Raw genomic sequence first — 21,084 nt, forward strand, 5'->3', positions numbered from 1 at the left:
TTATATAGATTTAGTACATGTCACACTCCCAAGTATGTGCAGATAATATTCAGCATGAATACACTGAGATCAAGGTATGATACTCACATAACACATCCAGGTGTGTTGGTGTAGAGGTGTGGTTTCCCAGCTGGTGGTGAGCAGTGCAGTAGTACAGTCCACTGTCCTGGGAGCTGATGTTGCTGATGCTGTAATTCTGGCCTGTTGTCAGCAGTGTGTCTGCAGCTGCACTCTGCTTAAACCAGGAGTAGGTGAGAACAGGAGGGTTTGCATCACTGCTACAGCTCAGAGTCACTGAATCTCCCTCCACTGTGTCTCCAGAGGAAAGAACCACTGCTCTGGGGTTTTTAGGGGAATCTGATTAGAAATAAAACACCTGAATCAGCTGCTGTGTGTTCAGGATCAGTGTTTGATAGACATGTAGATGGATTCTGATTGAGGAGAGTAAAATCCACACTCACACACTGGAGGAGAGAGGAGACTGTCATGACCTTCAACAGCACAGCTGTAACTGACCACACCAACGACTGCAGCTACAGAGCAGGAGGCAGATTTACACTCAGACACACGCTGTCCGTTCTTGTACCAGATGTAAGTGGGGTTGTTAGACAGAGTGCAGGTGGTGTTACAGTTCAGCTTGATTTGTCCACTACCCGAGTCTGATACTGTAACCTTCAGATCTGTAAATATTACATTAGGTTCAGAATTACTTTCATTACCTTCATCTGTATAAATGTAGTTAAATAAATGTATAATAGTGTGACATTACCTGTGACAGACAGAGTGACTCCAGGTTCTCCGGTGTATTTTCCTGTAGGATCAGTAGTGTAGAATCTGAACCTGTATGTTTGAGCGTCTCTCTCTCTCAGGTTAGTGATTCTCAGACTACAGTCATTCTGGGAGCTCTGTGTGTACTGCACTCGACCCTGATACTCCTCATCCTTTCTCACATCCTCAGGCTCAACACCAACCTGCACTTTAATGAACCACACTGATTTTATCACTGTGAGGCCTGCAGGATATTTATAAGAGCAGGAAAGATCAATTGATGTGTTTTTCAGAGCACACACATGTTCAGGAGTATAAGTCACACCCCAACACTCTATACCCAGTACACCTGAAACACACAGAGAGGTACACACAGGAAGGAAGAAGTCAGAACTGTGAAATCTGTGTCTTTATAACACAGGTGGACAGTAATGAAGTACATATTCTCATACTATGTCCAAATTCTCATACTATGTGCCCTAAATAGTATTCGAAAATAGAATTAGTATGCCCCAAATCGTTGAAAAGAGTATTCCAAAAACTCCCGGATGGTCTACTAAATATATATAACTTATGTAAAATGCAAAGAGTAAATTATATATATATATTAAGTACTTTTAAAAACAAGTACTTCTGTACTTTTACTTGTAATGGAGTAATGTTTGACCAGTAGTATCTGTACTTTCACTCAAGTAAGGAAGTTGTGTACTTTGTCCACCTCTGCTTTATAAACATTTATCAGCTCAGATGTATTTATTCTGTGTGTCAGTGAAAATATTGTGAGGTGAAATTGTGAAATGAAGCGATTTGTCTAGACTACAGTTGAACACCACCAACAATTTATTGTAGGATTCTGAGTACGCTATCAGAATAAAGAACACTGTTCCAGGGACAAAGTACTGTGCAGGAAATTCTGATTATTTGGCCACAGGAGCCATAAAACCATGGACCATGACTTGCTGGCATTGTGGTGCCACTTAATTACTGCTGGTTTGTGCCCATCTAACTTCAGCTGTCCTGTGAACAACTAGGAGAGTGTAAGAAGGCTGACTTGGAATCCAGCAAAAGACAAAATTAAAGATTTCCACCATTAAAAGATCTAATTTGGTGACAGTTTTTACAATAATGTGTTATTATATATAGACAAGATCTTGAATCACAGGCAATTAGGAAGTTCCGTTCCTTTCTTTTCTCATTTTTTTCCAGAGCCAGGAACAATTCTTAAAACTCAACCGTGAAAACAGAGCTTTGGTCCATGATTCTAATGCCATATTGTTGATCTCCTATTACTGCTGCAGCTGATACACTGTTATTATGTTGACTTGAAAGAGCCAACATTCTGTTTTGCTCAATAAGCTTGTTAGTGGCACTTGCTATGCAAAGCACACTATTACTAGTAACCATTATCACTATTAAGCACCAACCGCCAATTCCCCAGTGGAACTGCAAAATTACAGCAGCATGGGCATGTGACATGTCAAAACACTCAAACACTCAAGCAAACTTTGGAGAACTGTGTGTGATGTGTTCTGATGACGTCACGTGTGCACCACCCCCCAAAATAAGATGAACTGCAAAATTACAGCCACATAAACGTGACATATCAAAACGGTTGGAACAATGTGGGGAACTGTGTGACATGTGTCCTGGTGATGTCTCCACTCACCTCCAATAGTATTGGCACCCTATCTATCCACTCACCTCATCTATCTATCTATCTATCTATCTATCTATCTATCTATCTATCTATCTATCTATCTATCTATCTATCAATTCATTCGTTATTAAGTGTAATGACAAAATTACAGCAATATACACTTGTGACATATCAAAATGCTCAGCACAATGAGGGGAACTTCTTGATGTGTGTTCTGGTGATGTCACATGCACGTCAACCCTGAAAATAAGTGGAATTACAAAACTATCGCAACATACACGTGACATATCAAAATGCTCAACATAATGTGAGGAACTGTGTGACTTGTGTTCTGGTGACATAACCACTCGCCTCCAAAAGTATTGGCACGCTATCTCTCCACTCAACCTCCAGACGCATCGGAACCGTATCTGTCGGCTCACCACCAAAAGTTCTCTTTACAGTTATGACAAATAGGTTTGTTATTGCATCTAGCAGAAGTTCTGATGGCTGAAATATCGTAGACTATTAGGAATGAAAATGTCAACAGGAATGCTCAGCTATCCCAAATGGATCCATTCTGGAGGCTGAGGTTTGTTGAAAGACAGGATATATGTGCCAGTCTTTATTATTTGATCTTTTTTTATTGAGATCCTCTTCACATCCTCTTCTTGTTCTAATTATTACTCTCTTGCAGTTCAGATGTGAGTGAAAGGTAGCTTGCATTGGAAGAGTGGCCAAAGTATTTTTCTAAACAGATTTTCAGCATGCATTTGAATGAGAATTCTACCAAGATCTGACCTGATTTTTTCTATGTCCGTAACTGTTTCTGCAGGAGATTTTGAATTGCACATGGAGATAATTTTGTAAGTACTACATTAGCTAAAGAAGATTCTAAAAGAATAAACCTCTGTAAAAGTTTATTTTTTTATTAGTGCACATCCAGTTTTTATGTCATCATCCGAATTCCATTCCAGTATTTGCTGTTTGAGGGTTTGTTTGTTAGTTTGTCATATTTGTTTACATTTTGTTTCATCATCTTTGCTCCCCGCCCACCTCAAAGCCCTATCAGGTGATGACCATAGCTGCAGAACAGATATGCAGATATAGAATATAATGACGATAAACTTTTGCAAAGAGAACTAATATTTCCGAGTGATCGATTGCCACCGCCTTTACGGAAGCGAAACATACGGCTGATTTAAATGCCACAGCTACCCAGGGCACATTGTGAATAGCAGCTTGATTGGATCAGGGCCTTCCAACCACCCATCTATGTGAAGCTGGAACCAAAGCATTGTATTGGTCCTGGAAAAGCCACAGCTAATTCCTTTCCTCAAACACCAGGACTTCTTCCTCCACAGGCACAGGTCGCAACTCACAGCCTACAAATTGCCCCATTTGTTGCCTTTTTCTAGGGACCTATTCTACCCTGGGGTCCCCACAAGGACATTTATATGTCACATTTTAAAATGAATATTAACTGTATTTTTAATGTTTACAGAACATTTAGATTTATATTTAAAATTTACACTGAAACATAAAACTATTATTTGGAGTTTCTATCTACATGCATCTGAATGGCCTCAAATCTTTAAAAAAGTTAGAGATATGAGAATTCAAGGTTTTACATTTAGCACCATGATGACAGAGTGAGTGAAGTTTAAAGTGAGTTCTTACAGACAGCAGGAGAGCGAAGCTCCTCATGTCCTCTTACAGCACAGGAGTAGCTGCCTGCATTCCCACTACTGACATACAGTTCATTTCTGTCCTGGTCAGTAACACGCTGTCTGTTCTTGTACCAGATGTAAGTGGGGTTGTTAGACAGAGAGCAGGTGGTGATGCAGCTCAGCTTCTTGTTGCCATTCCTGTTTGATACTGTAACCCTAAGATCTACAAATATGAATTTAGGTTCAGAATTACTTTCATTTCCTTCATCTGTATAAATGTAGTTAAATAAATGTATAATAGTGTGACATTACCTGTGACAGACAGAGTGACTCCAGGTTTTCCGGTGTATTTTCCTGTAGGATCATCAGTGTAGAATCTGAACCTGTATGTTTGAGCGTCTCTCTCTCTCAGGTTAGTGATTCTCAGACTACAGTCGTTCTGGGAGCTCTGTGTGTACTGCACTCGACCCTGATACTCCTCATCCTTTCTCACATCCTCAAGTTCTTTAATAAACCACAAGACTTCTGTGACCTTGTAATTATTAGGAAAGGTGTAATAACTGTGTAGGTCCACTGATGAGCCAATCAGAGAGCAGACAGTCTGAGTGGAATAAGACACACTCCAGCAGCTCTTCTCATCGAAAACACCTGAAAACACACAAGATTAACCCTGAACTTTGACAACATTTAACAGGAGTCACGCAGGATCTGAGCTCAAGACTCCACATCAAGACTGGTTCACGCAAAGACTCAGACTCCTTTGCACTGCCATGAACCACCTCTTCATTCTTCAAGTAACTTCACTTCACTCACCATCCACTGTTTCCTGAAAAACTACTCAATTATGTCCAGACCACCAGTCAAACAAAGCAATGAGTGATTTCCCCATCCAAAGACACCACGCAAAAATGAGTACAGGACCTCTAGATTCTCACTGAACTGATGCACAAAGTTTAAAGCCCTACTAAAGAACTAACAGAAGCTTATATTGATGATTCGTTCTTGGTTTGAGATATACCACACATTGCTAGAAACACACATTCATTTCCAACATTGAGTGTGTTTATGGGTTAGTTTAGTTCTGTGTATTAGAACAGTATAATAAAATCTCATCAGTTTTTAAAGGAAAGCACTGATCCTGTTACTGTGATCTTAATATAGTGTTTTCACTACATTTAGGATTTTATTGCTGGAGGTAACATCCCATGCAGAATTAATAAAAAAAAACGTTCAACTTATCACTGTATGAATGGAGAATCAGCTGTGGAAATATTAAGTTCGCAACATTTCTTGAGCTGCAAGAAAGCTGATCTGAGCTGATCGGATAGTTTCCCATTACATATACTGGTGGAGAATGAGGGCAGTTCATTGTAAATTACAAATTCCCCATCATTATTAACTGAGTTATTATTTAATTCTTTGCTAAACATTAATTAAAGTATTAAATGATCCACACAATCCCAGCACTGATTTTAATATATCTTCATTTCAGAAACAATGGTATGAGCAAATCATGACGTTTTATTGACATTAATATGAGCTATATGTTTCAGTTGGATGCTGAGGGACAGATTTGACACTTACACACTGGAGGAGAGCGGTGTTCAGTTCCAGACACCTCACAGGAGTAGCTGCCTTTATCAGATCGACTGGTGGAGTCAAGAACAATGGAGGCATCATTTGTGTATTTGATGTAATGGCCATTCCTGTACCAGTAGATAATGTGTGTGTTGATTCTGCAGGTGGAGCTACAGGTCACTTTCACTTCTCTCTGTCCCACAGTGTTAGGATCCACCTTCACCTGCAAGTCTACACACAATTATGTACCAAATCACTGTAAATACACACTGCATATTACACAATAAAGTGTGTGTGTGTGTGTTACCTGTAACAGTCAGTTGTACTCCAGATGATGCTGATATCCAGTCACTGCTCTGTGTTTTAAATCTAAAGTTATAAACTCCAGAGTCACTCACTCTCACATTCCTCACTGTCAGCTCACAGTCAGACCACCAGGTGCTTACAGACACTCGTCCTGAGTATTCTGGATCATTGTTCAGGTCTCGTGGTTCTCCTTCAGAGCTCTGGACTCGATACCACTCTCTCTCTGTGACTGTGGAGTAATATGGTTTTGTAAATCTACAGGGGATTTTTACTGTAGATCCAGTAACAACACATAGACTCTGAGAGGAGAGAGTTACACTGTGCTGAGTCTCAACTCCTATAACACACACACACACACACAAACACACACACACACACACACACCAGAAGTACAAAGTAAAATGAGTTAAATAACATGTAATAACTTGTGCACTGACCAGCAAGACTGTAACCACAGTGTTATCTGATGCTGCTATTCTCAGACACACATAGCGTGTGACCAGAAGACGTGTGAAAACGACAATAAAATTAGATCTCAGTTTGAAAACGCCCCTGAACTTCATTCCGGTTTATAGAATTTATAGTACAAGTTTTCCACACAGATAAAGAAGGGTGCAGGACATGAATGCATTATATAACAGATTCATAACGAAATGTAGTTACGTGATCATGTAAACATAATATAATGATTTGGTATATTTAAGTTTCAAAAGAATAATAAGAAGAAGAAAATGAATAATAATAATGCAATAATTTATTTTCTTTGGTGCTCCACAATTTGTGTGTTTTACTCTTCAACATCCTACAACACACAGACATGTGGGGAATTTTTTCTGAATTATTGCAGTAGAAACACAACAGCACAGTAAAACAGGAGAGAGAGATGAAATATGGGAAAAGTTTACCTGTCAGTAACATGAGGATCGCTGCTACTGTAATATTTCTCAACATTCTGGAAAACATCAGCCTTCAGACAGCTGACACTCGAAGATCCACCACGTGTAGAATTTACACCAAAAATATCCTCATAAATACAAAATGAATCGATCTTACTCTTATAATGAATATTAACGGTCTTTAATCAGCCTGTTCCTCCTTCACTCGTACTGCACTCGTAAGCAGTTATGAGCTTCTTTATTACTCCATCAGTAAACACACGGAAGTTGAGAAGTGTATTGTCACACCTCCCTCATTTAGATTAGTCTCTTCCTTTTCACTGAACGAGAACAGACATACAAGTGTGATTAACGTCTCTCACTTACACCAGACTCTTTTCTTTTGTGCTATAAAAACGAATCTCTATAAAGTGTTTTTTTTCTTGACAGAGAAATAGGATAGAAAATGATGGGATACGTGTTATGTGGCTTCACCGCAGTCCTGAAAGCACGGTTAAACTAGCCGCACTTATATTTAAGGGGCGCGGCTTTTAGATACTTAGCGGTAATAGCGCTGGAAGAGGAAAGCGAGCGGCCCGAGCTCCTACACCACAGTAATAAATAGTAATAAATTAATACAAAATGATAATTTTTTAATAAAAATCCCATTTGTTAGTTGATTAAACCATTTCAGATTGACCTACTCTCTGGTCTCAATAAAGATCACCCCAAATTTACTTTTTAATAATTTTAAGGAATTCTTCTTCAAGCTGGCAATATAATTATGCCAGAAAGCACTTTTTAATCCATTATAAAATGAATGTTATAAAATGTTATTTCATAAAACTAACTGAAATAACAGAGAGACCTACTATATTCTGTCAATAAAGATTAACCAATTAATAATAATTCCTCTTCAAATTCACAATACCTGAAGCACTTTGTAGTACATTATAATATGGATATTTTAAGATGTTTGTTGATAAAACCATCTCAGATCACTTCAGGATGACATTCTCTATGCTCAAAATAAAGATCAATCAATTTTATTGTGAAACTTTGTAGTAATTTACATTCAGTCACTATATCTTTTAATATAATACAGCCAGAAGCTGATGTTGCTCCGTTATAAAATGACCATTTAAAATTGTTAGTTTATCAAACCAACTCCACACATAGGAGGGGATTCTTAAGTCATCCTGTTTGGATTCAGGGGCATAATTTCCACTGGGGACAGGGGGGACATGCCCCCCCCCACTTTTTAAGTTTGTTTGTTATGATTTTTTAACCACACGCCGTCATCTCCACAGAGGAGCCGGACCGAGCAGGACACCGAGAGTCTGTCTGTGTCGATGCGTGGGTCCGTGTCCAGGAAGGTCGCGTGCACACTCTAAAACTATCTCACTGAAAGGTGTAATGAACAGGTATCGGGGTTGTGGCACAGTCAGTGATGAAACACCAGAAGCAGCAACAGATGGCTTTAATGTCATCATGGATGAAAAGAAAGAATGGAGATGTGAGTTGGTTGATTCAGTAAATTAGCTCAGGTCAGGATAATCATATTTTCTTGAAGATCCTGTGTAGGATGAAAACGAGTTGACTTTAAACTGCACATTTTCTCTCAATGTATGACAAGCAGACTCTGGATGATCTTGAATCCTGTGTACCAAATAAGTTGTGTATCTATTGTGTTTTCAACTTTCCCATCCTTTTGGATTACAGAAGTAATAATTACAGATAGTTACTTCATATCCTGCTATAAGACAGTGTTGGAGGCATAAAAATGATCAACTTTAGGTATTTGTAAATGTAAATATTTTAATTTGTGAAGAGTGGTTGTTTATGCATGAGAGAAAATTATTGAAGTAATGATCAACATTTTCATAAAATTGTTATAAAAATTATAAAATTATATTACATATTAATTTTGCGAAAATAGAGATGTTAACACACAGTTCATAAAAGCTTTTTCTATTCTAAACCCCAGCGGTTTGGTGGACGTGTCTCTGACAGACGTCCTGTGCAATAAGTGATTTATTTTACATTTTCAGGTACAGAGGTTAGTTTGAAATAAAAGTTTGTTTAACAGAGGAAACTGTGTCTTACTTTATTTACATTGTATTCACACAGAAAACATCAATGCTGAACATTTTTGAGAAAAATTATTTTCTCAAGTCTTGGCGATTGGCCCCTATTAAACAATAAAGAATCTAAGACATCTTTTTTTATATAAACAGTTTAGTTGCCTAATATTCTTTTTGATAGAATTTATCATTAATTTTTTATTATTATTGTCCGTACCACTTATCCGATCTATCCTCAGGTCACGGGGAGCCTGTGCCTATCTCAGGCGTCATGGCAGGATACACCCTGGACGGAGTGCCAATCCATCGCAGGACACACACATTTACTCACTACAGGCAATTAAGAGACTCCAATCAGCCTAGAAGCATGTCTTTGGACTGTGGGAGGAAACCCACACGGGGAGGGGAGAATATCCAAACTCCACACACACAGTGAGCGGGAGCAAGACTCGAACCCAGGACGCAGGAGGCGAACGTGTTAAACACTAAGCCACCACTATCAGTATACTCAACTTAATTATTTCCTGGACTTTGTATCACCATAGTCTCTAAATGTATGTAAATGCAGGAAATGGGATTCCAATCCAAAACATTTTCCCCCATTTTGTGCCCCCCCCAAACCAAAGTTACACCCTTGTTTGGATTGATCAACTAACATTTTGACATGTTCATCTTATAATGGATTAAAAAGTGCTTCCAGTTGCATCTTTACTGATATATATGGTGAAGTTGAAGAGGAATTATTAAAAACGGTTTTTATTTTGAGCATAGAGTAGGTCATGTTGAAGTGATCTGAGATGATTCAATTAACATTTTGAGTTATCAATTTTATAATGTTCATTTTATGGATTAAAAAAGTGCTTCCTGGCATAATTATATTATATGGTGAGTTTGAAGTGGAATTATTAAAAAATGTCACAGTAAAATTGGTTGATCTTTATTGGGACCAGAGACTAGGTCATCCTGAAATTGTCTGTAATGGTTTAATCAACTAACAAATTGGATTTTTATGAAAAATGATCATTTTGTATTAATTTATTGTTCGGTGGTGTAGGAGCTCGGGCCGCTCGCTTTCCTCTTCCAGCGCTATTACCGCTAAGTATCTAAAAGCCGCGCCCCTTAAATATAAGTGCGGCTAGTTTAACCGTGCTTTCAGAAAGAGGGGCTGGTTTAACCGCAATCCATTTTTACACTTTCCCCTTATTTTAAACTCATTTTCTTTTCATCACGGGTACCAGCCTCTGCTTCACCGAGACACGGCTGTATCCAGCGGTACCGGACCACGCCATCTTCACGGTTTATCTCCTGGACAGTGTGTGTGATGGTAAACAGCAGCCGAAGAGACAGCGCGAGCATTTTTCCTCTCACGCGCCCCTGCACACACAACCTGGAGCTCCTGACCATCAAATGTCGTCCTTTGTTTCTCCTTCTGGAATTTACCTCAGTCATAGTGAGTGGTGTTTTAATTCCACCCCAGGAAGACTCGGACACTGCCTTGTGTGAACTACATGAGGTTCTCACTCTACACCAGACTCATCACCAGGACACTGCGCTCGTTGTGGAGGGAGACTTTAACGGAGATAAACTCAAACCAGCATGGTGAACAAACTTCCATCAGCACGTCAACTGCCACCTGCCACCAGGGGCAAAAGCTTCTGGGACCTTTGCTACACTTCGTTTAAAAACATCTACAAAGTACAATCTACAGCCATCTTCATCATGTCTAGATATAAACACAGACTGATACAGGAAGCTTCGGTTCACTTGGACGGACCAATCGGGGGCCGCGCTTTAGGACGCTCTAGATGACGCGGAATGGATCGTATGACGTCGCAGTGTATGACGTCGGAAGAGGTTGTGCGATTTATCGGGGAAATTGATAAACGATATAGTTCACAGAACCATCATGAGAACGGTTTCCAACCAGAAGTCCACTGAGGATAAAACTATCCGTGATGCTCTGAGATTACTCATCGCTGATTGTAAATCGTGACTCGCCACCGGGAACACCGAAGTTTTAGGTTAGATATTCACCAGACATTCAGCGACGTGACACTTAGGGACCGTCAATAAATTACCATTTGAATAAAACAAACTCAGGAGGTATGTATCATTCAGTTGGTAATTTATTGACGGTCCCTAAGTGACACGCCGCTGAATGTGTGTGGAATATAAATCCTAAAACTAACTTCACCTCGGTACCGGGAACATGGACGAGTACGAGGCTGTGTCTTACACCGTGAGCAGAGCGGAGAAGGAGACTGCAGCTAATAACTCTATTACAGATATCACACACAGTTACACACACCTACACTTTATACACAATAATCATACTGTTCTGTTCACACATCAATATTCATATATATTTATTTAGATTTTTATATCATTTCCCTTTACCTGTTCAGGTAATTCTATTTCTGTATTTATATATAACTATTTTTTATAATATTTTTTCTTGTTTTTATGACAGATTGTGGAGAATTATTGTGTGTGGTTGTGTATATGACAAATAAAATGTGATTTTGAAGAGTAATATAATTATGAGATGATAGTGTGTGGTATTGGTGATGTGTAACTTTAATATAGTTGTTTAATATTGAATCGATTTCTGCTCAGTGTGTTTCAGTCTCTACTGATACTGATTACTGTATACATTTTAAAATTCTTATATTGTGATTAAAGATGAAACAAACTGTTTTTTATTAAAAAAAATTAAAATAAGTAAATAATTTTTAAAAACACACACACAAAATGCTTATAAGCTCAATTTATTCTTGTAAACATTAACATTTTAAAGATTTTACAGTAACAGATCCGACATATTAAAAATCGATCTTGATGGAGGTCGGTATTCGGTGCTTTAACAGATCAAGTGAAAGAAGAGAGACGATGAGAGAAAGCAGGATATAGTAGAAAATGTTCAGGATTTCTTCAGGCCAATACACATGTTATATATGTATGTGTGTGTATAAAATTATTAAATGTACAAAAGACAACAGATAAACAAAAGGAGCCTGAATAACATAAATAAATGACAATTACTAAAGACAGAAATGAGTTAATACTGTTTAAGTCTAATCCTAAAACTCTCACCCTGAGCATCCTTCCTGTGCTGGTCATGATGCTGAATGTAAAGTCACCAAACTCAGCTGTTAGTGATCATTCTCCAGTTCTGGAGTTCTCTTTACTGAAGCCACATTCTGAAATGGAAAAAAAATCTCATTACACTCTGTAATAAACACTTCTACTGGGATAAATCCAAAACATCTGGATCAAGCTAAGCAGAGATTAAAGATCAATTAAAGAGAGGTGGCAGTGACAGTGGGCTTTGCCACTGCTTAGGAGGACACATTATCTAGTCTTAGTAAGTTCTAGCATCTAGTGTCAGTCTTGCTAACACACACACACACACACAAACACACACACAGGTAGAAAGACTGTATACTTACTTGCAGTGTGTCATATTCTGGGGACACAGTCATGAGGTTCAGCGCTGTGTATGTATCATCTCCAGGTGTTGGAACACACTGAGAGAGATGAAGAGAAAACCTCTTTAGCTTTTATTCAATAACAGATTTATAGGAACTTTATGTAGAGCTTCATGATGATAAAGACATGAAGTGAAAAGTTCTCTCAGTACCTGAGTGTCTCTCTCTGATCTTTTCTTCCTCCTGTTCACACAAAGGATATTAAAACCAGGCTGTTCAATCTGTTCCTAAATTCAGCTAATTTTTACTACTGGATTATGATCATGGTAATTTAAGGAATATAAAAAATATTCAGTCACTCACTTAATACACAGGACAGCGATAATAAGAGAGAGAAGCAGAGCAGGAACGAGTGCAGCAGCAGCTCCCCATACAGCATGCAGCTTCCACACCTCAGCTGAGATAAAGAAAAGCTTTTAGCACAAAACTTTTAACTGTGAAAAATAAACAATTTTTTAAACAAGCATATCTTCTATTATTGAGAATATCATTTCTATATCCTTTGCGTCTCATTTCGGATGCTGCGTCCTCCAGAGATTGCAGTTTGCTGCATACGGCAACAAGAATTTTTTTTTTTTGGAGAAAAGTAACTGTAATAAAATGGACTATTCCTTGTGAGGTGTGAAATACTGTAGAATAATTTCTTTTTTATTTTGTTATTTAACGGTTGATTAGTATTTGCCGTGGCTTCCAGGGGCGATTCTAGAATTCTCATTTAAGGGGGGCTCGGCCCCCAATGAGGGTATAATAGTAAAAAATAAATTAATAAATAAATAAAATAAAGGTTTGACTAACAGGGTAGGATGGTAAACGTATTGCAGCATTCCACTGTATTGCATAGATGTGTATAACATTTGAGTACTGAACAAGCCAAATACGAGTCTTCCTGATCACACAAATACACACACACACACACACACATACACACACACATACACACACACACACACCCACACACACACACACACGTCCTCTGATCCTCGCTCTGCGGATTGAAGAACGCGCTGAAAGACGGGGAGGAGCCGAAATCTGCCAGAGTTTTCATATGAAAGTTAAAGGGGACTGAGGTGATCACCAATTTGTGTAGAGTTTATGGAGAATCGCAGAATTTTAGGGGGGCTGAGTAGAAAATGGCCTAGCGATGCCCATGGTGATGTCATAATGAAGGTATAGAGGTGGATTAATTCAGGAAGGACACCAGTGAAGGCCTAGGTCTGAAATGGACGGCCCACCACTGTTATACACAGTACATCAGTAAATACCACCACTGAAGTTTTACTCACTTATAAAACACTCAGGAAAAATGCTGTTATATGAAAATAATCAGCTTCTGGGTGCTAACAGCAACTGAGTAGCGACAGGGTTGGGCGAGTCCAATAATATAAACCTGTGATTTATTTAGCAGACAGAACACTGACCAAACACATCCAGGTGTGTTGGTGTAGAGGTGTGGTTTCCCAGCTGGTTGTGAGCAGTGCAGTAGTACAGTCCACTGTGCTGGGAGCTGATGTTGCTGATGCTGTAATTCTGGCCTGTTGTCAGCAGTGTGTCTGCAGCTGCACTCTGCTTAAACCAGGAGTAGGTGAGAACAGGAGGGTTTGCATCACTGCTACAGCTCAGAGTCACTGAATCTCCCTCCACTGTGTCTCCAGAGGGAAGAACCACTGCTCTGGTGTTTGTAGGGGAATCTGATTTAGAAGATTATTAAGAAATACATATTACAAAACCACCTCGTAAATGTACAAGCTTGCATACTGTATTTGTGGGTTATTTGCAGCTGTGTTTATAAATGTTCTCATAAGGGGTTTTGTCATATAGAGTGGTCATTGAAGTTCACACAGCTGCTATCTTTGTGACACTGCCTGCAGAAGCAATGCACAATGTCTGTGGTTGTTATGTGAAGCCATATGAACATCTAATCCTCCAGAAGTAGATGATGACCTTTAATGCTTTAACTAAAGATGGAGAAGTTGCATGGAGGTTTTGTTTGCTGCATAATGCACATGACAATAGGGTGAAGACACTGTGTCTCCAAGCAAAATAATTTCAAGATGGATAATTTTATGGAGCAACAATCCTTTTCCTGTAGTTGTGGAAATTGTCATAAAATTGTAATAGTGACACCTGCACTGCTGGAGAACTCATATCCCAACATGAAACAGCAGGGAGAATGCAAAATTGTAAGCATGCAAAGATGGTTTAATTTTTTGTGGCCTTTTTAGTCTGGACCTTAAGTGCTGCAAAGCTGAGCTGCAGTACTGAAAGATTTAGTGAATGTTACACTCTCAAGTATGTTCAGATAATATTCAGCACAAATACACTGGGATCAAGGAATGATACTCACATAACACATCCACGTGTGTTGGTGTAGAGGTGTGGTTTCCCAGCTGGTGGTGAGCAGTGCAGTAGTACAGTCCACTGTGCTGGGAGCTGATGTTGCTGATGCTGTAATTCTGGCCTGTTGTCAGCAGTGTGTCTGCAGCTGCACTCTGCTTAAACCAGGAGTAGGTGAGAACAGGAGGGTTTGCATCACTGCTACAGCTCAGAGTCACTGAATCTCCCTCCACTGTGTCTCCAGAGGGAAGAACCACTGCTCTGGTGTTTTTAGGGGAATCTGATTAGAAATAAAACACCTGAATCAGCTGCTGTGTGTTCAGGATCAGTGTTTGATAGACATGTAGATGGATTCTGATTGAGGAGAGTAAAATCCACACTCACACACTGGAGGAGAGAGGAGACTGTCATGACCTTCAACAGCACAGCTGTAACTGACCACACCACCGACTGCAGCTACAGAGCAGGAGGCAGATTTACACTCAGACACACGCTGTCCGTTCTTGTACCAGATGTAAGTGGGGTTGTTAGACAGAGTGCAGGTGGTGTTACAGTTCAGCTTGATTTGTCCACTACCCGAGTCTGATACTGTAACCTTCAGATCTGCAAATATTAAATTAGGTTCAGAGTTACTTTCATTTCCTTCATCTGTATAAATGTAGTTAAATAAATGTATAATAGTGTGACATTACCTGTGACAGACAGAGTGACTCCAGGTTTTCCGGTGTATTTTCCTGTAGGATCAGTGTGGAATCTGAACCTGTATGTTCGAGCATCTCTCTCTCTCAGGTTAGTGATTCTCAGACTACAGTCATTCTGGGAGCTCTGTGTGTACTGCACTCGACCCTGATACTCCTCATCCTCTCTCACATCCTCATGTTCTTTAATGAACCACAACACTTCTGTAACCTTGTAATTATTAGGGAAGGTGTAATAACTGTGTATGTTCACTGATGAGCCAATCAGAGAGCAGACAGTCTGAGTGGAATAAGTCACACTCCAGCAGCGCTTCTCATCAAAAACACCTGAAATACACAAAATTAATTTTAGATTTAAAAGACAGAAAGAAAGAAAAAGAAAACTAAAGCATGACTTGCATGAGAGTTTACTGCAATCTAACAGATATTGTCCAAATGTAAAAAAAAAAAAAAAGAATTAAGTTAAAATTAAGAAAAAAGGACTTTCTGAATCTATTTGTAAAAATAGATTTTTTAATTTATTTGCTTTAAAACATGATCTCGCCTATCATGGCTTGTTTTTAAATCAGACCAAAATTCCATCAGCAGAACTGCTTTTTACTTCAACTTTGTTCCAAAACTAGCAGAGTACAGTGTAAACCTGGCAACCCTACAGGCACTGTGTTTTCACATGATGTACACTCTGAGAGGGCGATAAGTATACAAACATTTATGTTTAAGATCTGGATTTAGATTTAACATTTACATTTGGATGTACTTTTAAGTTTAGTTTTATCATTTATATATAACATTTTAAATTGAATATTTACTGTATGTTTAATGTTTACATAACATTTAGATTAATATTTAAAATTTACACTGAAAATTAAAACTATTATTTGATACGAGTTTCTATCTACATGCATCTGAATGGACTTAAACATTTAAAAAAGTTAGAGATAAGAGTATTCAACTTTTTACATTTAGCACCATGATGACAGAGTGAGTGAAGTTTAAAGTGAGTTCTTACAGACAGCAGGAGAGCGAAGCTCCTCATGTCCTCTTACAGCACAGGAGTAGCTGCCTGCATTCCCACTACTGACATACAGTTCATTTCTGTCCTGGTCAGTAACACGCTGTCTGTTCTTGTACCAGATGTAAGTGGGGTTATTAGACAGAGAGCAGGTGGTGATGCAGTTCAGCTTGATTTGTCCACTACCCGAGTCTGATACTGTAACCTTCAGATCTGCAAATATTAATTTAGGTTCAGAATTACTTTCATTTCCTTCATCTGTATAAATGTAGTTAAATAAATGTATAATAGTGTGACATTACCTGTGACAGACAGAGTGACTCCAGGTTCTCCGGTGTATTTTCCTGTAGGATCAGTGTAGAATCTGAACCTGTATGTTTGAGCGTCTCTCTCTCTCAGGTTAGTGATTCTCAGACTACAGTCATTCTGGGAGCTCTGTGTGTACTGCACTCGACCCTGATACTCCTCATCCTCTCTCACATCCTCAGGGTCAGCACCACCCTGCCATTTAATGAACCATACTGATTTTATCACTGTGAGGCCTGCAGGATATTTATAAGAGCAGGAAAGATTAATCGATGTGTTTTTCAGAGCACACACATGTTCAGGAGTATAAGTCACACCCCAACACTCTATACCCAGTACACCTGAAACACACAGAGAGGTACACACAGGAAGGAAGAAGTCAGAACTGAATTTTGTGTCTTTATAAACATTTCACAGCTCAGATGTGTTTATTCTGTGTCAATGAAAATAATATAAATACTGTGAGGCAGAAAACTGACTATAAAAACGATACATTAACTACAACAATCACCTATTTACATCCATTATTCTGCTTTATTTTGTACCCATAGCTTTGTATAGCTAGCATTTACTGTTTGATTATTTAGCATATGTTGTTAGGGTTGTCATGTTTCCAGTGTATTAACATCCACTATATGTCTTATTTGGAATGTTTGAGTTCACTGAATGATTTCTGAAAGATGAGAGCATTTCATTATATTATATCCAAAAATCTCAAAAATTCAAACTTTACTCTATAAAAACTCCTACTACTGAAAATCTTTCCAGACCACAAACAAATAAAATCAACTGGAAACCCACCAGTCAAATGATGTAATGAGGGATTTCCCCATCCACAGAGACCAGTAAAGACAAGTACAGGACCTCTAGATTCTCTGAACTGGTGAACTTAAACACAAAGTTTAAAGCCCTACTAAAGAACTAACAGAAGATTAAATTGATAAGTTGATGGTTCATTCAGTTCATGGTTTGACATATACCACACATTGCTAACAACATGGATTCATTTCCAATATTCATTTCATTTTAATCTCTGTTCTAAACCCTTGTTTGTGATCTTTGTGTGTGTTTGTGTGTTAGTTCAGTTCTGTGTATTAGAACAGTATAATAAACTCTCATCTGTGTTTAAAGGAAAGCGTTTTGAATTTATTGTGTTAATCTGCTGATCCTGTTACTGTGATCTTAATATAGTGTTTTCACCACATTTAACACACACACACACACACACACACACACAAGAATGTTATTATTAACGGTCTTAATCAGCCTGTTCTTCCTTCACTTGAACTGCACTCGTAAGCATTTATGAGCTTCTTCATGACTCTAACAGTAAAAAGAGGGAAGTTGAGAAGCTCATTGTGTCATGACATCTGCCTAATTAGGGCCTAAGCACTAGCAGTGTGAAGGGCCCTCTTGTTCTTCTAAGGATTATTATTATTTTTTTTTTTTTCTCAATCATCCGGACACTTTTGGGGGGTCTTAACATGCTCAAAAACTCATGAAAATCAGCAGACAGGTTGGAATCTGCAGCCATTAGGAGGTCACCGTGGCTCGGCCCTGGGCGTGGCACATACCCGTCACAGCGCCCCCTGGAAAATCTTGCTGCACAGCTGACACACACTTGCACGTATCCATGTAAAACTTGGTACACACTTAGATCTCATTGAACTGAACAACTTTCACATTGCATGACATTAAGTCTAATCCACAGGAAGTCAGTTATTTTGAGTTGTTTGCAAAACGCACCCAGTGGAATTTGAAATACTCCTCCTAGGGAATTGATACAACCGCCACCAAACCCAGGCTAATATGATCTCAAGACATTGATACAACCGCCACCAAACCCAGGCTAATATGATCTCAAGACATTGATACAACCGCCACCAAACCCAGGCTAATATGATCTCAAGACATTGATACAACCGCCACCAAACCCAGGCTAATATGATCTCAAGACATTGATACAACCGCCACCAAACCCAGGCTAATATGATCTCTAACATTGATACAACCGCCACCAAACCCAGGCTAATATGATCTCTAACATTGATACAACCGCCACCAAACCCAGGCTAATATGATCTCAAGACATTGATAATGCAAAGTTGTGAAGGGATGTTTGATCTCAAACGGTTCAGCCGTGAGAAGCCCTTAAACTTATGGCGAATAAAACAAAACAGGAAGTAGCTATAACTTTTGGGTACATTAAGTGATCTACATGAAACCTTAAGATTATGTTAAGCATTGATAGCTGATCACACAGATATGACAACTGCGAGTCTCGGTCATAGCTCCACCAACTGGCAGCAGGAAGTGTGTCATTTTTTGAAATCTCTAATATTTTGTCTCTTACTTTCACCTGATTTGGGTCAAAATCAGTCAGTATAATGTCAAGACATGGCTGATGTGAAACTGTGAAGGAATTTTTGACACCTTGAATCATGTTACTATGGCGATGATTTACATGAGAACATAATAGAAGAAAATGAATCTTCTCATATCTTACGAGTGGAAAGGCCTAATGTTTCAAATATTTCACACAGAGAGTGCAAATGTTTATGAGAAAGGTCAGTTTGATATACTCCTCCTAGGGGATTTATATGATTTTGACCACACAGGATCCAATATGATCTGAAAACATTGAGGATCTAAAATTGTGAAGGGATTCTTGATATCTCAAACGGTTCAGCCGTGAGGAGCCCTTAAACTTATGGCGAATAAAAGGAAACAGGAAGTGGCTAATAACTTCTGTGTATATTGACTGATGTACATCAAACTTCGACTTTATGTTAAGAGAAGAAAGCTGATCACAGGGACATGAATACTGCGAGTCTCAGTCCTAGCGCCACCAACTGGCAGCAGGAAGTGTGTCACTTTTAGAAATCTAATGTTTTGTCCCTTACTTTCACCTGATTTGGTTGAAAATTAGTCAGAATAATAGCAAGACATGGCTGATGTGAAACTGTGAAGGAATTTGTGATATTGTGAATGATGTTGCTATGGTGAGGATGTAAAAAAGGACATAATAGAAGAAAATTAATGTTCTTATATCTTAACAGTGGAAAGCCCTAATGTTTCAAAACATTTTACATAGAAAGAACAACTGGTTGTGAGTAAGTTTGCTTAGATTCATGATTTTGTGATGCTCAAACGGCTCACAACAAATTTTTACATTTATCAGCCAATTAACTAGACATGGTTTTGGCCTGACTCCTGCAGTACTAGACTATGTCCACTAGAGGCTCTTTCCCATTTATTTTAAATTTTTTAAATATGGCTTCATGTTCACAATTTATATATACAGAGTGAACCAAAAACTGTATATACACTTCAGGAAAAGAAAAATAGTATGATGTAAATTATATTAGTATAATATTATTAAAATTACCATATTACCAGAATATCATCATATATATCAATCTATAACGTACACATATAAATTTAGTAATAAAATATTTATACAAATTTTTCTTTTACTGAAATGTGTATACATTTTTCTGGGTGACTGGTTTAGAGGGAGAGTCATTGTCCCTTTTGATATCACTGGACATTGCTATGATCTGTTTCATTACACCCAAACTGTCACTTTTGTCCTATATAGTTTAGACAGAGAGGCAGTTTTCTTTTTGCCATCAGTGTACATTGCTGTTATCAGTTTCATGAACCCCAATTGTCACTCTTGACCTTTTGGTATTTCCCCTTTAAATGCATGTACCCACTGTGCCCACGTTGTCTGGTGCACCTTGGTGGCAATGGCACCATTGCTTGGGCCCGATCATCGTTGCTTGCAACTATATTTTAGATTAGTCGCTTCCTTTTCTTTCTACACTCCTCCACTGGCTTCCCGCTTGCCTAGAAAGCCAAGAATGGACCAGCTCCCTCTTACCTCAAAGCTCTTACCTCCTCACTCTGCACCTCACTCCCTCCGATCTACTAGCACTGCTCCACTGGTCCCACCATCTCTCAGGGAAAGAGGGAGGTATACAACAAGACTCTTTTCTTTTCTGGCACCGAGGTGGTGGAATGAACTTCCCCTAGATGTCTGAACAGCTGAGTCTTCATGCAATGGGTGAAGAGCGAACCTCTTCCTGAAACACTTATAAACTAGCTCTTATTTTCCCTGTTTGTTTATGGATTACAAAAACAATTTGCTATATCTCCTCCCGAAAGAGTTTTTAAGCTAATGATATCCCAAGTCTGTGATCTAGTGAACCAGTGATGTATTTATCCATAGAGACTTCAAAACACTTTTGTACGTCGCTCTGGATAAGGTCTGTCAAATGCCAGAAAGGTAAATGTATACATGAAATATCATAGCAACAAACCAGT

At 38.7% G+C, this 21,084-nt stretch overlaps 2 protein-coding genes and 1 long non-coding RNA gene across 5 annotated transcripts; all 3 read right to left on the reverse strand.

Annotated features, from left to right (window-relative positions):
• Nucleotides 1–3,472: 3,472 nt before the first annotated feature.
• On the reverse strand, nt 3,473–10,693 carry LOC131347596 (uncharacterized). The gene is made up of 6 exons (XM_058381759.1): nt 6,864–10,693; nt 5,960–6,187; nt 5,659–5,883; nt 4,387–4,722; nt 4,085–4,297; nt 3,473–3,489 (listed from the first exon to the last, which is right to left on the reverse strand). The coding sequence occupies exons 1-6, from the start codon at nt 6,919–6,921 to the stop codon at nt 3,473–3,475; spliced, it is 1,077 nt and encodes a 358-aa protein (XP_058237742.1). The 5' UTR covers nt 6,922–10,693.
• Nucleotides 10,694–11,675: 982 nt separating this feature from the next.
• On the reverse strand, nt 11,676–15,376 carry LOC131347907 (uncharacterized). 3 transcript variants are annotated; one of them, XR_009203852.1, is made up of 5 exons: nt 14,750–15,376; nt 12,709–12,802; nt 12,558–12,588; nt 12,367–12,444; nt 11,676–12,117 (listed from the first exon to the last, which is right to left on the reverse strand). It is a non-coding gene; the product is annotated as an uncharacterized LOC131347907 (long non-coding RNA). The 3 variants fall into 3 exon arrangements; XR_009203851.1 differs by lacking the exon at nt 14,750–15,376 and adding an exon at nt 13,824–14,020; XR_009203850.1 differs by lacking the exon at nt 14,750–15,376 and having other exon boundaries at nt 11,678–12,117; nt 12,709–13,817.
• Nucleotides 15,377–15,383: 7 nt separating this feature from the next.
• On the reverse strand, nt 15,384–20,534 carry LOC131347597 (uncharacterized). Its single transcript, XM_058381760.1, has 4 exons — nt 20,471–20,534; nt 16,447–16,707; nt 15,443–15,764; nt 15,384–15,387 (listed from the first exon to the last, which is right to left on the reverse strand). The coding sequence occupies exons 1-4, from the start codon at nt 20,532–20,534 to the stop codon at nt 15,384–15,386; spliced, it is 651 nt and encodes a 216-aa protein (XP_058237743.1).
• Nucleotides 20,535–21,084: the final 550 nt, after the last annotated feature.

This window comes from Hemibagrus wyckioides, linkage group LG27 (assembly GCF_019097595.1).
Source record: "Hemibagrus wyckioides isolate EC202008001 linkage group LG27, SWU_Hwy_1.0, whole genome shotgun sequence".
Taxonomy (NCBI): Eukaryota; Metazoa; Chordata; class Actinopteri; order Siluriformes; family Bagridae; genus Hemibagrus; species Hemibagrus wyckioides.

Coding starts and splice junctions, on each gene's coding strand:
- LOC131347596 (XM_058381759.1), bottom strand. CDS start 6,921: ATGTTTTCCAGAATGTTGAGAAATATTACAGTAGCAGCGATCCTCATG. Junction 5,884..5,959: donor AGTACAACTGACTGTTACAG/GTAACACACACA, acceptor AATTGTGTGTAG/ACTTGCAGGTGAAGGTGGAT. Junction 4,298..4,386: donor AGTCACTCTGTCTGTCACAG/GTAATGTCACAC, acceptor TCATATTTGTAG/ATCTTAGGGTTACAGTATCA.
- LOC131347597 (XM_058381760.1), bottom strand. CDS start 20,534: ATGATCGGGCCCAAGCAATGGTGCCATTGCCACCAAGGTGCACCAGAC. Junction 16,708..20,470: donor AGACAACGTGGGCACAGTGG/GTACATGCATTT, acceptor ACATTTATACAG/ATGAAGGAAATGAAAGTAAT. Junction 15,765..16,446: donor GCTTCGCTCTCCTGCTGTCT/GTAAGAACTCAC, acceptor TGTGTATTTCAG/GTGTTTTTGATGAGAAGCGC.